The sequence below is a fragment of the Nyctereutes procyonoides genome, unplaced genomic scaffold (genome assembly GCF_905146905.1).
Source record: "Nyctereutes procyonoides isolate TBG_1078 unplaced genomic scaffold, NYPRO_anot_genome, whole genome shotgun sequence".
Classification (NCBI taxonomy): Eukaryota; Metazoa; Chordata; class Mammalia; order Carnivora; family Canidae; genus Nyctereutes; species Nyctereutes procyonoides.
Genome location: NW_026575120.1, coordinates 745,321 through 762,093, shown reverse-complemented (window position 1 = coordinate 762,093; position 16,773 = coordinate 745,321). Strand labels below are relative to the sequence as shown.

At 41.8% G+C, this 16,773-nt stretch overlaps 1 protein-coding gene across 2 annotated transcripts in view; it reads right to left on the bottom strand.

The window, feature by feature from the left end:
* Positions 1-16,773, bottom strand: part of MTMR7 (myotubularin related protein 7) — a 173,872-nt gene that overhangs the window by 37,804 nt on the left and 119,295 nt on the right. For both annotated transcript variants that reach the window (XM_055334655.1, XM_055334656.1), the window contains 2 exons: positions 10,729-10,857; positions 3,359-3,493 (listed from right to left, as the gene is read on the bottom strand). In XM_055334655.1, the coding sequence (XP_055190630.1) occupies positions 3,359-3,493; positions 10,729-10,857 (264 nt within the window). The remainder of the gene's footprint in view (positions 1-3,358; positions 3,494-10,728; positions 10,858-16,773) is intronic.

Sequence of the window (16,773 nt, the reverse complement as noted above, 5' to 3'; positions counted from 1 at the left end):
AACAGGCAGCGTGCGTGCATTGGGCCAGTCTTGCTTTCAGGGTGGCAATGATCCGAGTGGCCTCCTAATCCTTTCTCTTTTTAATTAAACCTGAGAGCAAACCCAGCAGTGCCCCATTTCCTGGCTCCCCACCACCTATAGCAGGCATGGGGTCCGTCTCCTGGCTACCAAGGAAGCCTAACACTCTGCAGGAACCAAAAATCAACAGACTTTGTTCTAAGCAGACAGTTTAAAACTCACAGGATGTGTGTGTACGTATGCATGAGCAAATACAAGAACAGGGCACTTGTATGAGACGCCAGTTTTCTTTAATGGATCAGCGTCATACTTCTTATTGCCGACAGTAAACATGCTTAGAGCTAAATATACCCTTCAAATCAAATCCTCTGGATTAATTCATTTTAAATCTGGAATATGCTTGCCTCAACAGCTGTCACATTTCCCAGAAGGTTTACGTGGGGCATAGTACACACTTGAATCGCTGGCCCTGGAAAGAGTAGGTGAATCTGTTTGGCTTTATTTAAATCTGGGACAATAGGACAGGAGAAGGGCACCCCAAATCAGTAAAGCCCTAGCCCTTCTTTCCTTATCCTGTGTTCAGTCCATTTGGCTAAGATGCAGGCATTCTTTAATTCACCTCGGGTCACGAGGAAATTCCAAACAGCTGCACTTCACTTACACGAAAGGTACAATGGAGAGGACAGAAAAGAGTCAAGGTTAGAAGGGAGGGGTTACAGGGCGATCAGCCAGAGAGAAAAGCACAAATCCGAAGACAAAGTAAAGTCAGAGGTCTTCTGGTTTCTTTCAAGTGAAAATCTGTAAGCAGAACAGCTTTGTTGTTGATGTTTTTTTTTTTTTTTAAATTCTTACCTGTGTGTTTTGCTTTCAGATTACCGAAAAGGAAGAGAATCCTTTGCCTATAATCTACTAGAATGGGATCTAGCTGTAACCTGGGTCTTATCACTGATCTCCAGGACTGATTTGCTGACCTGGTGTCTGAGAGGGACTCCTGCTCTGCTGCCCTGCCCACACCCATCCCACACCTGCACTTCCATCAGAAGCACGGGACAGTCGGAGGTTTGAGGGTATGACCAGGGCACAGATCGGAAACAAGGAAAACATCAAATTAAGTGAACCAGGTCATGAATCACCATATTTGGTGAGATGAGGCTCCAAGGGGCATTGTAAACCGCCAGGGGCTGAGTGCCTACATAATGGATAATATCCAATTCTCAATTCTTATATGGCTCACGAGTATAGACTATGTCTACAGTTACCTATTCTTAATATCGGTGATACTTTCAGTGATTTGGGCTGTTGATCATACTTTCTGCTTCCTCTTCTAATGTTTATTGTGTCCTTATGTTCCTTTTAAAAATAGCTTCATTGACATATAATTCATAGGCCTTACAATTCATCCACTGAAAGTGCACAGCACGATTCAATGATGTTTGGTGTATTTACAGACTCGTGTAACCATCAGCACAATCTATCTTTAGAACACTTTAATCACCCCCAAATGAAATCCTCTACCCATTAGCTGTCACCCACAATTCCTCTCATCCTCTTGGCCCAAGGCAACCACCAGTCCACTTTCTTTCTCTACAGATCTCTCTGTTCTGGACATTTTATATAAATGGAATCATACAATGCGTGGTCCTCTGTGACGGACTTCTTTTGCTTAGTGTAACATTGTCAAGGTTTCTCCACATTGTAGCACATCTTGGTACTTCATTTCTTTTTATGGCCAAATAATATTCCATTGAATGGACATACCACATTTTAATAATTCATTCTCAGTTGATGGACATGTGGTTGCTTCTACTTTTAAGCTATTATTAACTATGAAGAAATAGTCACAGATAAGTTTTTGGTGGACATATGTTTTCATTTCTTTCAAGTTAGGGGTAGAATTGTTGATGATAAGGTAACTATGTTTAACATTAAAGGCTCTAATGCTCTTTTAACCTTTTCATGATTAAAATTTTTTCAAACTATAATAATTATAAAGTGAAAACCTTCTTAAAATCCTCCTCTTGCCCCACAGGAAAAACCACTGTTAATGGCTTCACATACATTCCTTCAGATTCTTTCAATACATAGAATATGATCCAATTAAAAAATAAAAAAATAAAAATTAAAAAAATAATATCTGTTTACAATTATTATTACAATAATGGGATGACATTATACATATTTTCTGTATCTCACTCTTGTTGCTTACTAGTAGATCTTGAGCACTTTTCCATACCCATATGGAGAGATGGGCTATATGTATTTTTTTTCTTTCTTTAGGCATAAGTCCAGGTACATTTTCATTATTGGCAAGAAATGAGAATGCCAAATATGTTGAATAAGCCATTTTGCTTTATAATCTCATTGTGTCTGATATATTCCATGCACTTGTAGGTGATTTGGTATGTATTCACTGGCACATCCTTCTGAGGACTCGTTTTGTTGACTGGTTTACAAAGAAGTGGTTTAAGCAGTGAAATAGGAAGTTAAATTGCACCTAAAAAATGGAAATCTGTATGGAAGATACCCTGCAAGATGAACTTAGCTTACCTCTTGACAACTAGATCCATTACTTCCTCTGGATTGTTTTATTAAATTATAAAATCAGTGTATAAATACTTGCATAATTAAAGTAATTTTTTCAACAAGAGACATGTAGAAAGTTCTCTACCTCTCTAAATACTCTCTTCTCCATGGAATTTTAACAGGCTGGTGTTTATCCTTCCATATTTTTAAAAATTTCAATAGAAACGTTTATATACCTGAGTTTTATTTGACACAAACATAATAGTATACATAGTATTTTGTGATCTTTTTTTTTTTTTGACTTGACATTATATATTGTAAATCTTCTGGAATCACAGACATGGATTGCTGCAAGTTGAATTTGACACGGTATATAGCTGAACACCTCACAAAAATTAAACAGTGGGAGATCCACAGTAATTTCTTATTGTCAGAGTGGAAAAGGTCATTTTAGAAACAAACCAAAATAAAAAAAAAAAGAAATCCGGTGGTGTTTAGGAGGGCAAACTCCAGAATTAAGCCATGCTCGTTTGTTGTTTGCACTGTGTACCCAGCACAATGCCAGGAGCCGGGGAGCTCTCCCAAGTACCTGGCGGGTGAGGCACTCAGGTCACCCGTGGACTTGCACAGATGTGGAAACCTCATGGAGACACGCTCAGCCCAGCAGGGCAGCCACATCCTGACTATCCAAGAAGGAGCAGCCTCTTTGCAGATGAGGCCCTTGGAGAGGGGATGGTGGTCTCTGTACCTCTGCCTCCTCCCACCCAGGTCCACGCTTCAAAGCTGCAAAGACACCGATGTGAATGGCGACACTTACTTTAGGCCGAGTGTCCACGACGTAAATGAAGTCGCTTCCCGGATTGGCCTTCCTGATGGCCTGGAGCATCTGCTCATCCTCGAGGCACCGGGCACTGAAGCCGGACAGGGGCTGGCTGCTCCGGCAGATGGAGGCCTGCAGGACATGGCAGGGTCAGGCAGGTGCCCCACTGTTCCCACCGGCACCTCGCGACTGCATCCCCAACAACGAGCCTCTGGTTCTCTCACACCCTGAGCCAACCTGCAGAAGGATCTCAATGCCTTCCAAAAACCAAGGCTGGTTTCTTTTTAATTACAGGCCAAAGAAACCACTACAAGGGTAAGCAGTGCAAAGTTTCTGTGTAAAAAATTAGGAGTGAACATGCATGCTTAGGATGGACCTAAATTATGAAATATAAAGTCACTTAGCCTACTTTCCCTTTCACTGGCATTATTTAATCTTCCTGCTGAAGGTGGAAATATAAAGTAAATAACTATTGTCCTAAAATTTACAGGATACTGCTAATAGCAAGACTGGTTTTTAAAAAAAAAAGTTATTTTGTAATGGTTTCCATCAGTTTTTTACCAGCTCATTTAGAAACCTCACGAATACTAAAAACCAATTCTAATCCTAAATGGGGGTTTTTCCACTGTGACGAGAGCCCAGGCTGCTGCCGCTGGCGTTGACACCTAGGACAGCAGACACATCCCAGGCTGCCCCTAGCATGTTAGAAGCAGGGGTTTCTCTGAAATCAGGCTGTATTCTATTCTGCAATTTCCCTAGTCTGCAAGTCAGACAACATAAACAATAGCATAAACCTTTCCCTGAGTTAGCAGTAGGGGAGTATGGATACATCCTCGCAGTCCTAAAACTTACACTTTATGGCAAAGTACTTTTTAGGGACTTAGATTTTATTTTCACACTTAAAGAAATGACTCTTTCCAGGAATCTGCACTGAGGTTGTGAGTCCTCCAGATGGGAGGATGGAGGAAGCGGGGGTCGGTGAGGAAGGGAACCCACTCGCTCCAGGCAGACAGGCGAAGCAGGCCAAACTCTGAAAACGATCATGGCTAAGCTCGCTCAGGGTGCCTGCACTTCAGACTCTATCCAGAAAGGGAGAACCCAGCTCGGGGTCCCAGCACAGCTTAACTGTCCCTAATGCTCAACCCAGGACAACTTAGCTCAGGTTTGAGTTTCCCTGGAAGAAAAGGAAGCGTTGGGTGCTCCTCATTGGAGAAGGTGGGGATGCTTCTCACTCACTATACCATCCTTCAGCTGAGGACCTGCTGGCCAGTCCGAGGATCACAGAACAGTTAGACACATATATGCGCGACTGCTAGAGAGTTCCAGTACCACCTGTAACAGTGAGGGGCAGTCACCGAGGTCGGTCAAGAACTCTGGGAGTGCCTGGGGGGCTCAAGTCAATTGACCATCTGGCTCTTGGTTTCAGCTCAGGTCATGATCTCAGGGTTGTGGGCTTGAACCCCATGTCAGGCTCTGCCTTCAGCAGGGAGTCTGCTTGAGATTCATTCTCATTCTCTCTCTCTCTCTCTCTCTCTCTCTCTCTCTCTCTCTCTCTCTCAAATAAATAAATAAATAGATCTTAAAGAAAAAACGAAAAACAAAAAAACAAAACTAAACTAAACTCTGGGCCCTGCAGCCAGATTCAGAATTCAGGAGGGAAGCGCAAGGGAGAGCGGCAAGTGAAGCAAAGGGGCAGCAGAGCTGCTCGGAGTTGGAGAATTCCTGAATTATTGGCTGAAGTGCAACTGCAGGATGGAAGAAAAAGCGACTGGGGGGTGGGCAGTGCTGAACCTGGATGAGGACAGGTCGGGGAGAAAGGCAGGCTTGGCGGGGACCAGTGGCGGGGACCACTGGCGGGGAGGGGGCGCTGGGAACAGAAGGCAGGAGGCTGCCACGGAGAGATGGCCACAGATGGCTTTCTTAGTGCTTCCCCTGTGGGTTCTGCTGCTTCTGCTCTTCAAAGGGATCAGGCTCTGCCCCGTGCCCTGAGGCCATTCTGACAGGTGAGAGCACACTTCTGAGCAAGTTCTATGAGATATTTCACGGGGGTTAGGGAATGATCATTAATGCAGCTCCCACCAGGTAAGGTCTTAGACTATCAGAGGACTTGGATGGGAAGGAAGCACATTTAACTGGTGAGAATTTGTCTGAGAAATTGTCACGCACCACACCTGAGCTCACTAAACAAGCGAGACTCCAACTATTAAATGAAGCCGGGAGGACACCTGGGTGGCTCAGTCGGTGAAGCGTCTGCCTTTGGCTCAGGCCATGATCCGGAGTCCAGGGATTGAGCCCCGCCTGGGGCTCCCTGCTCAGTGGAGGAGCCTGCTTCTCCCTCTGCCACTCACCCCACTCTCATGCTCTCTCTCTCGAAATAAATGAATAAAATCTTTAAGAAAGAAAAGAAAGGAAAAGCAGCCAGGGAATGACCACAACCATCAATGATCACCTGCAGGTTGAGAGCAGCTAGTTTGAAGTAAAGGGTTAGGTCAGAACAGTTACATTATAGAACGTGGTCAATAAACTAAACCAGATATGTTAAACCAACTACATTTTCATATTTTGTAGTTATATATTCTTAATAACCGATAGATACACTCCACATGGAATTCTCTGTTGCCTCGGTGCTAACATAGTGACCAATTTTGTGTGGAGCAGTAAGTAGTCCTTAAGTGCTTCTGCTCACCTTGTACGTACCCCAGACAGTCACGCTGTTGAGAGAACACTCCCCTTACCTGGCAGCCTTTCTTACTGTTGTCTTTCACCCGAGGGCAGAGGTAAAACTTCGATGGTACACTGTCACGAGAGCTGCTCATTTACAATGCTACTGGTAATTAAAATATCCAACATTTTTTTAAGGCTTACTATGTTGTGAGCACTCTTAGAAAAACTTTGTGTTATTTTTATTTAATCTTCTCAATTACCATAAAAGAAGACCTGTTATCTGCTCCATTTTACACATGAGTCAACCAAGGCACAGAGAGGTGAAGTAACTTGCTCAGTGTCATACAGCTAAAGCCAGAAATTTCATCCAGGCATAAGATTTTCTGATCCTGGATTCTTAACCAAAATAATATAGCCCCGAAGTATGGAAATAAGTCAGGAGGCAGGAGAGAGAATTGAGAATGCAGTGTTTAAGAAGGTCTGGCTTTCAATCCATAGTTGGCTGTCACTTGCTATAGGATCTTGGGTAACCGACCCAAAGACGGTAGCCTCTGTCTTTGAACTTTGGTTTTCTCATCTACAATATGAGGATAATAATATCAAAATTATAGAGTGTGGGCACCTGGGTGGCTCAGTTGTTTAGGCATCTGCCTTTGGCTCAAATCATGATCTCAGGATCCTGGGATCGAGCCCTACATCGGGCTCCCTGCTCAGTGAGGAGCCTGCTTCTCTCTCTCTCCCTCTGTCCTTGTGCTCTCTTGCTCATTCTCCATCAAATAAATAAATAAAATCTCTAAAAAAAAAAACCCTACAGACTGTGATGAGATATATAATTTTCTTAGAACTATACCTAACACATAGCGAGTTTCAATAAACATGAGTTATAAAAGGAAGAAAAAGGTCTATATGTTTCTTAAGGGACATCACCTGTTTGGAAATCTTGCAGAGCTTGGTTTCACAGAGATTTGCACTGTGATTTTTGGAGATCACAATATTTTGATAAGAAAGCAAAACTGCTTTCTTAAAAATAATTGAACATTTAGTAAGAAAGAACAAAGGATACAGCAATTTTAAGGGCTGGTAGGTAACAGGCTTCCGAATATAAGCGACATTTCTCATTTATACATCTCTAACTTTTATCTACAAAGCTGTTAATAGTTTGATATCCGAAAGAAGTCTGGATGGCTCTGTATAACCCCTGTGCGGTTCAAGGCTTAAATTTTTATTTTGAGCTGCTCTTGACATCTGGTAAAATTGGGAAGGCCTCAAATGCCCACTCTGCTCCTATGGATAAAGCCTCCTGGCTAACCAATTCTCTCTACAGACCAGATGCAGCTCCTGCTCCCGTCTGAATAGTGGGTTTCTGTTTCCTGCTAGCCCATGGAATTAAACAAGCCACTCACATCCTGCCGTGAGTGGAACCTGAGGTCATCTCACCCTCTTCACTACAAAGCCTGCTTCCTGCAATCCCTGCTGGTTCACTCAATTCCAGAGTGCAGGTGCTCTGTGGCCCTGCGCAGCATGCCGTGTCCTCCTCCCTTGGGGAGTGAGTATGTACAACTAACAAACTGCTGACAACCTCTTCTGCCCATTGTCAGGTGTCATGTGTTCAGCCTTCCCTGGAACCCTAGGGCAGGAATGCTAATCTCACCAACAAGTGAATAGGAAGTGATTACAACACCACGTATCTTAAAAGCTGATCCAAAAGGAATGATGTACCCTCGGCAGGGGCATTTAGATCAGAGGATTCTCCACAGGACTTCTAGCTCATGCGATGATGCGCATTTCGCATCTTAATCCAACTACAGATCCCACAACCCCACATCAGCTAAGCCACCTTTCCAGCCAACAAAAGCGTCCCTAAAATAACAAAACAGTTTGTGAGGAACAGTTTAACCAAAACATATGATATTCTTACTCACAAGCATAAGTTTTATTGGGTGAGGAATATATATTCTTAAGTTTAAAATTTCTAAAAACCACAAAAGGGAAGGAAGAAAGATCAGCAAGTTTACATAATCTCTACCTGATTTTTCTGTTTACTTTTTATGGAAGACTGCCTGGTTTATGTGTGAGTTTTCCTGAGCAATGACAACATGAGCTGTTGCTATGTTACCTCACACATCATCCATCTAACCACAGAAATCCACCTTTGACAATATTTCCCTTGATTAAAAAAAATCACTGGATGCATCAGATACATTTACATAATGAAACCTTGATACTAAAACCTCAATATTGTTATAAAACAAAATGGATCATTATGCTACATGCTCGACAGTCTAGTTCATGGAGGTGGGAGAGGGGGTATGCATGTACAGGCACATTCAGTGCTTCCCTGGGGTAACCAGTTCATGGAGCAATGCTCAAAAACACATCTCTGTTTTGTACTTTGTAAGAAGAGCTAAAACATGAGGTATTGTCTTTTTTAAAGTTCTAAATATAGGAAATCAATTATTTTAAATTATAAATGATGGCCGTATGATTCCTTCTCAAGAGAAAAGGAGATCAAGTAAAGAATGGCACACAATGGGGTGTCTGGGTGGCTCAGTGGTTAAGTATCTACCTTTGGCTCAGGTCATGGTCCCTGCGGGGAGCCTGCTTCTCCCTCTGCCTATGTGTCTGCCTCTCTGTGTCTTTCATGAATAATTTTTTTTTATTTTAAAAAGAATGGCACACAAGAGCAGGAATGAAATGATGAGAATCTGAGGTCAGCTGGGGAAGAAGCTGGCCTCTGTGGTCTAATGTCTAAGACTTCTAGTCTCTTCTGAGACATCACATACTTGCCCTTTGCAATACTCACACTGACCAAAAAAAAAAAAAAAAATCCCTTTTCTCAAGAATATCAGAACAGAAGGAAAAGAAGCAGGATAGACACTACGCCTACTTTTTAAATGCCCAGCCCACTTTTGCCTCTTAAACGATAATAAAAAAATAAAAGATCCTCCCTCTCTTACTTCTTTATCAATGGATATTATAAAAAGTGTCAGTGTTCCTGGCATCATAATTTCAAATGCAATATCATGAAATTCTCTATTCGCTCCATCTTTTTTTTTTTAAGAAATTCATATCTTTCATTCACCACTGCTCCAGTTCTGTGTAGAGTGAAATATAGTTGGAGTCAAGTAATACAGAACATTAACAAAATACTGGCCTTTTTTAGACCCCATTTCATAGCAGTGAGTATAACTAGAAGTAAGACGATTTATATCCTTTCAATTAATGGAACTCACACTGCTAAATGAAATCAGACATAGACCCTACCCTACTCCCTCGCCCATAGGTACATGTGCGTGCATATACACTCACACACATGTATTCCAATTGTTTATGGCTATGAATTTGCCTTTGAATCCCAAACTATATCATCTAGCTTGAAAATCAAACTTGTCACCTGGTTAAAGTCAAATAACTTCTGAAGTGTGTGGCAAAGACCATTCTTGTCTCCCCAAATTTCTTTTCTTGTCCTTCACAGAAATGGAACCATAATTTTTAGTTGTTTACACAGTTACCCATAAGACTATTTTCTTTCCTGCTCTGCGCAATTCTAACAGGATTGCGAGCAGAAGTGTCTCGCGGCGGTTTCAGGAGCCTTCCTCAGAAAGCTGTGCAGGCCCATTAGCCCTCCCACTCTGCTGCTGTGTGGAAATGATGTGTGGTACTGAAGTCATCTCTTATGCCACTTGATGAGGGTCAAAGACAAGGGAAGGCAGAGCAGAAAGGTGCAGGAGCTCAGGCTGAGTAGTGGACAGCCAAGATTCTAGGCCTGGACTGCCCGCTTTTGGAGTTTTATGTGAAAGAAAATAAAGTTCTATCCCGTTTAAGGCACTGTTACTTAAGGCTCTATTAGTTGCAGGAAATCTAATGTTAGCATTTATATATTTTTTTTAGAATTTTTATTTATTTATGATAGTCACACACACAGAGAGAGAGAGAGAGAGAGAGAGAGAGGCAGAGACACAGGCAGAGGGAGAAGCAGGCTCCATGCACCGGGAGCCCGACGTGGGATTCGATCCTGGGTCTCCAGGATCGCGCCCTGGGCCAAAGGCAGGCGCCAAACCGCTACGCCACCCAGGGATCCCTATATTTTTTTTTTTTTAAGTAGGTTTCACACCCAGCACAGAACCTAGCATAGGGCTTGAACTCATGACTCTGAGATCAAGGCCTAAGCTGAGTTCAAGAGTCAGTCACTTAATCAACTGAGCCACCCAGGGGTCCCTTATAAGTAATATTTTAAAAATTAAACCTGCTTTCCAGAAATAAAGATTTCTTATACTGAGGACACTCAAAGAGTGTGCCATTAAAAAAAAAAAAAAAAAGAAGAAGAAGAAGGTGCCATGGATTCTGGGAGCCTTCCTAAAATAAGCATTTCAAAGAGTCTCTTCAGCACTGTTTGAACAAGCACAGAGCTTCCCAAGGTGACCACTTAGAAAAGGACAGGCATTCACTTGGATGATTAAGTTTAGGTATTTTCAGACTGAATCCCATTACTTTATTATCAAATAAACATGAAAGGTCAACATGAGGTAACGTTTAAGCACAGTTGTGTTGTGTAATACCACACACAGCAATATCCACATACCTTTAAGAATTCACACTCACACACACACACACACACACAGCAGAGGGCTGCTAGAAAAATGCCTGTTTATGATAAAACAAGAAAAGCAAAGCATAAAACAAAAGCATGCCTTGAGACTTACGTGGTTATCTTTATAGTAGTAAGAAAGGGCAGGAAATCGCCGTCTGCTCCGGAATTTGGAACTCCCCACTATGATGTGTGCCGTGGCCGATTTGGGAACATACAGTTCAGTAGGGTAAGAATCACAAACCTGTCACGGAAAATACATGGGGATTTTGAGGCCATCTAGTAATGCCTTGTGAACTGCCACAAGAAATTCCATTCACCGTACTTACTTCTAAGGTGCACATTTAAGTTTTCTTAATCAAGTTACAGAGGAGACTATTTTGAGGAAATCAACAGCCACTTTAGAGAAGTGGAGAGCTGTTGATTCCATGAAATCATGGCAAAGGAGAGCAAACACCATCCTTTGGCACGGTCCCTTCTGAGGGCACTCTGAGTGGCAAGATAGCAACAGGCGAGCATTTCTTTCATCAAAAATGAAGAAATTATAATTCGGCATCTTGGTAGCTGAAAAAAGTTCAGCTGCCTGTTTGGAGTGAAAGATAGCCCACCAGTGGGAGGCAAGTGCCAGCAGTGAGCCCCCCAGGGGAACCTCTCCGTCCCTGGCACACCCCAGGGTCACTCTTGCCTCTGAGCTGGCAGTCAAGACCATGCCCTCCCTGGATATTTCTTCCCCCTCAATCCTCCCAAATCTTCTCCATTCTTCAAGAGACAACCCAACTCCACCTCTTTCAAGAAGCTTCCTCCCAAAGCCTCCAGCTAAGTTTCTAGATCTGACTCGGTAGCACACAATGTAACAGCTTTGTTTTCGTTTCTTAGGTGTGATTTCACAAATGGTAAGAAATGACTTTACTCCTCCTGCACTAGCAGAAATCACTAGCAGTGATTCCCACCGTGGAAACTCTAGAGCCTCAGAATAATCTTGTGAATTAGTCAGAAATCAGCAGTTTAGAACGTGGCTCTGATTTGCCAACCTCGTGACCTTCCGAGAGTCAAATTATGCTGGCCTCTAAAACTGATAAAACACAGAAATAATATCCCATGCGGTTGATAGAGGGGTCAAATCAGATAATACAATGACAAAGCACTTTATAAACCACCAAGTCTGACATAAATAAATGTTAGTGGTGGCAACAGTAATCACTGACTTGTTGCTCGGCATGTTGACATTGCTTCGATCAATCTCTTTGCAAAGTGAAGATTGCCCAGATGGCAGTTCCTGGGCTTCACCAAAGTAGCTGTTTATTTCTCAGAAGTCAAGCATCTTCTTGGTCTTGTAAGAGGAGTCCCCAAGGAGGAGTAGCAACAGGGAAATGTGCTAGACGAATGTCCTCTGTCCATCTCTGCTTACACCTACCCCTCTGGAAAAATGGAACTGAAGGGAATACAAACCCACCCCAAGGAAGAGCCCAGCCTCCACCACAGCTCCTGACACCTGCCCCAGGATGTAGCCCTCCCTCGCCTGCATCCTCTGCTTTGTTACCAGACTGGTGAGCAATATCAAGCTGGAGATAAAAGGGCCAGAGAAGTGACATTCTCTGGCTCAATGTGTGATTTCAGCAATGAGCCGAAGACATTTTAGGGAAGATTACTGAAGACTTGAAAGACTTTGAGACTCTGGCCTGGGCATTCTGGAGGAAATCCAGTTCCAGGGAACACCGATACTCTGGAGGAAAATCTTGTACCAAGAACAGATGGCTCAACCTAGTTGGACCCAGAGAGCTCTGCCTGGAATTACTGTCACAAGACACTATGCCTTCTTCCCCATGCAAATCTGGTGTCTGAAGCCATCTTCAGTCGGTTGGCCAAAACATGACAACACAGACCACACCTGCTTGTCTGAGGCTAAAGAGACATGTAGTCAAGGCACCAGGCTTATGACACTTTCTTAAAATAACAGTTTTAAGAAGGAAGTTGGGAGGTTTTCAGTAAGGTGGGAATCACCTTTCTTCATTATCACAACACTAGGGAATTGCAAAGTTATTTATGATGAAATAAAATAAGAAAGTAATAAATGGGATTTCTCAATCTGCCTGATACATACAGCCTTTCTGAATAACAGAGGTGGGTCTTGGAACTGGGGAGCTCCTGCTGGGTCCTCTTGTGGCCTCCCAGGACCAAGGATGCTCAGCTTGTCTCATGCTGTAACCTTTACATGCACCATCCCTGGTGCACCAAGAGGAAGGTAAACAGAGTCAACTCTCCTGAGTGCTCTTGGCCCCACCCTACTTAGGGACCTGACTGCTATCCACTCTGTGCCCTCCTCCTTCCCAAGAAAAGAAGCAAAGACTTTCCCACCCTCTAAGAGTACCAGGGTGTTCCCATTCCACTGTGTTGGAAATCATGGACTTTTAAGGTTTGCCTGAGCGAGGGCCGATGAGGCCAGTTATGGGGGACTCCTGCTTTCCCCAGAGCACGAGGTCTAGATGAAAAGAATTCAAGGTTCAGAACTGAAATATGAGCATCTGATAAGCACTTGAGTGGGAAGCTCTACAAAAAGCGAAAACACCTTTGGAATAAAAAGTCAGACCCATAGTGCCAGTTAGCTCAAGTTTCAAGACACAAATTCTTAACCAAGCTAGAAAATAGTGAATTCATCAAGCTTTCATGAAAGCTGACAGCACTTTCATGTAGAAATTTACTTTTTTAAAGATTTTTATTTATTTATTCATGAGAGACACAGAGAGAGAGAAAGAGACAGAGAGACAGATACACAGGCAGAGGGAGAAGCAGGCTCCAAGCAGGGAGCCCGACGTGGGACTCAATCCCAGGTCTCCAGGATCACACCCCGGGCTGAAGGCGGTGCTAAACCACTGAGCCACCCAGGCTGCCCTCATGTAGAAATTTAAAAACAGTCTTGAGGGCACCTGGGTGGCTCATTCAGTTAAGCATCTGCATTGGGCTCAAGTCATGATCCCAGGTCCTGGGATCAAGTGCTGGGGGAGCCTGCTCCTCTTTCTCCCTCTCCTTCTGTGCCTCCCCCTGTTCATGCATCTTTCTCGTGCTCTTAAATAATCTTTTTTAAAAAATGGTTCTGCATAGCACTGAGCACTGTCATTTTTGCAAGAAGCTCACATAGTTATAGCTAAAATTCTGACAATGAATAATGCACAGTGAAGTTTACACCACCAAATTCTGAAACTAATCAAAATTTCCAAAATTTTGCCTGGTTTGGAAAATCACATAAGAAAGTTCAGAGAGAATGGGAGATATTCAGAAAAGGCTTTCCTCTGAATTTTCCTTCTTTATATGACTGCCTGAGCCAATGAAAGTGAAGTTAAAATAATTTCTGCATACATTTTTTTTTATTAATGAGGAAATTATTTTGCTTGTCCTCCACTAAATAAATTAGCCTGTGTGGAGTACCCGCCCATCTTGGTTTGGTCTTGCCAAGAAAAATCTCTTTTGATAATTCTTCCATTCATTCAACATGTGTTTTTAAAAATATATTTGACATATACCATTGTACACGTTAATTTGATACATTTATATACCGTACTGTGATTGCCATTGTAATGATAATCAGCACCTTTATCACGTTACATAATTCTTTCTTTTCAGTGGTCAGAATCATTAAGTTCTAGACTCTTGGCAAGTTTGTTGATTATAGTACAATACTGTTGTCTATCAACAAGTTTCTGCTGAACACTTCATATGTGCCTGGCATTATGTTAGGTGCTAGGATAGTAATGAATAATAAAACAGCTACTGGTTTCAAGGACTTTATATTCCCAGGAAAGCTGATCTCTGTAGACGTGGTTGTAATCTTGCAGTAAATGCATTTGCCATGGCAGGGTAGTAACCATCTGAGATAACATCCAAAGCATCTTAATTAGACCTCTGTATTTATTGAGGACCATCAATTTAGCACATTGGAGAGTTAGTTGTCAGAGACTGAGATAGATCTACATAGACTATCTTTTTTTTTTTTTTGTAGACTACCTTTCAAAAATATTTTATTTATTTGAGAGAGAGAGAACAAGCAGGGGTAGCTACAGAGGGAAAGGGAGAAGCAGACTCCCCAGTGAGCAGGGAGACCGAGGCAGCACTCAATCCCTGGACCTGGGGATCATGACCTAAGCTGAAGGTAGATGCTTACCCAAATAAGCCACACAGGTACCCTGACAACTTTCTTCTTAAACATTTAAGATCTAAAATTTATTTCAAGGAATTTACCATGTAATATTAGGGAAGGAGAAGGAGGGAATAAGCTGCATAAAATGATTTATATATAATTAAATAATATATAATACATAAAATATAGCTGGAGAAAACTGAAATAAACAAGATTTTAAATTACTGGCTTAGATTATACATTTTATTCCAAGAGAAACAGTAAAATTTTAACCTAGTAATGAATGACAACTACTTTATTCAAGAAAAACATTTTCAGGGATGCCTGGATGGCTCAGGGGTTGAGCGTATGCCTTTGTCTCAGGGCATGATCCCAGGGTCCTGGGATTGAGTCCTGCATCAGCCTCCCTGGGAACCTGCTTCTCCTTCTCTCTCCCATAGGCAGTCTATGTCTCTGCCTCTCTCTCTTGTGTCTCTCATGAATAAATAAAATCTGGAAAAAAAAATGTTTTCAAGAGTTACATACATACAGAAGGAAATCTTCACTTTGAGAGTTTGACTATTGCAGACAAGTCTTATGAGTAGGACTATGAATAATGATGATAGAGATGATGGTGATGTGATAATTAGCCTCCAAAGACCGCATGAACAGAACAAAGCAGCACAGGCTCTGAACCTTTTTCTAAAAAGAAAGAAATAGGGGTGCCTGGGTGACTCCTCATTTTGGCTCAGATCATGATCTCAGGGTCGTTACATCAAGCCCATGTTCGGCTCCACACTGGTCATGGAACCTGCTTAAGATTCTCTCTCTCTCCCTATCTGACCTTCCCCCACTTTATCTAAAAAAAAAAAAAAAAAAAAAAAAAAGAAGAAGAAGAAAAAGAAAAAGAAGGGAGGAAAAAGTAAACATTTTCTCAACCACAAGAGGAAAAGCAAAAGTAACGGATGACACCATAACTTTCTCAATGGACTATTAGAAAGTTTTTGAGAAAATCAACTTTTATTATAGAAGTTGGCAATAAATACGGTATATAATCTTTCCCCCATTTCATTGGTATTAGTAAAATCAGAAAATCCCCTAGGTTTTCACCTTTTCTGTTTCAACACAGTTTGTTGGTTGTAGTTTTGGTTTGCTGTGTGTTACTTTGGAAAATAAACATTGAGTAACTCGTGTTTTGTAGTCTCTACATTTAAGACTTAAGTGACTAAATATGAGTCATGTTTGTAGTGCTAATTCTAGAAGGAAATCTCATCAAAAATAGGAAGAACCTGTGTTTCTAAGAAAATATTATTCCACAAGATGTAGCTTAGATTCATTTTCTTCCTGACTCAAGGGTGTGTCATATTTTTTAAAAAATTTAAAAAGGTATCCAATTTTCTTTAGTAAACTTGGATTTTCCTTCCTTTCATTTCAGGGCTAAAAATTAATTGCCACATACTTCATCATGATTGAGACAGAGAAGCCCCAGATGTCTATTCACAGTCGTACGACTCTGGTTGTTAGATTTAAGTGTGATAACAAAGGAAATTCAGTATCATGAACATGTCCATTTTACCTCCCAAAATCTATAAATTCGGGATATCAGAAGAATGGGATGCCTAGGTGGCTCAGTGGTTGAGCATCTACCTTTGGCTCAGGTCGGGATCCCGGAGTCCTGGGACTGAGTCCCACATTGGGCTCCCAACAGAAAGCCTGCCTCTCCCTCTGCCTGTGTCTCTACCTCTCTCTGAGTCTCTCATGAATGAATAAATAAAATCTTTAAAAAAAAAAAAAAAGATATCAGAAGAATGATGTGTAAGGAACTGACCTGCACAATATCAAGTCATTATAAAACCATAATAACCATAGTTAGTACAAATGTAATTATGGAAATTATATAGTCTCTAATTGGGAGAATTTACAGGTAGGTAGGGTTTATTTTAAAAAGCAATAAGCTAAAACATGGAATAAAATAAGAAACACAACTCAAAACCCTGAGGATCCAAAGATTCCCCAGGGGCAATATGTAAATATCTCCTAAGAGGAGAT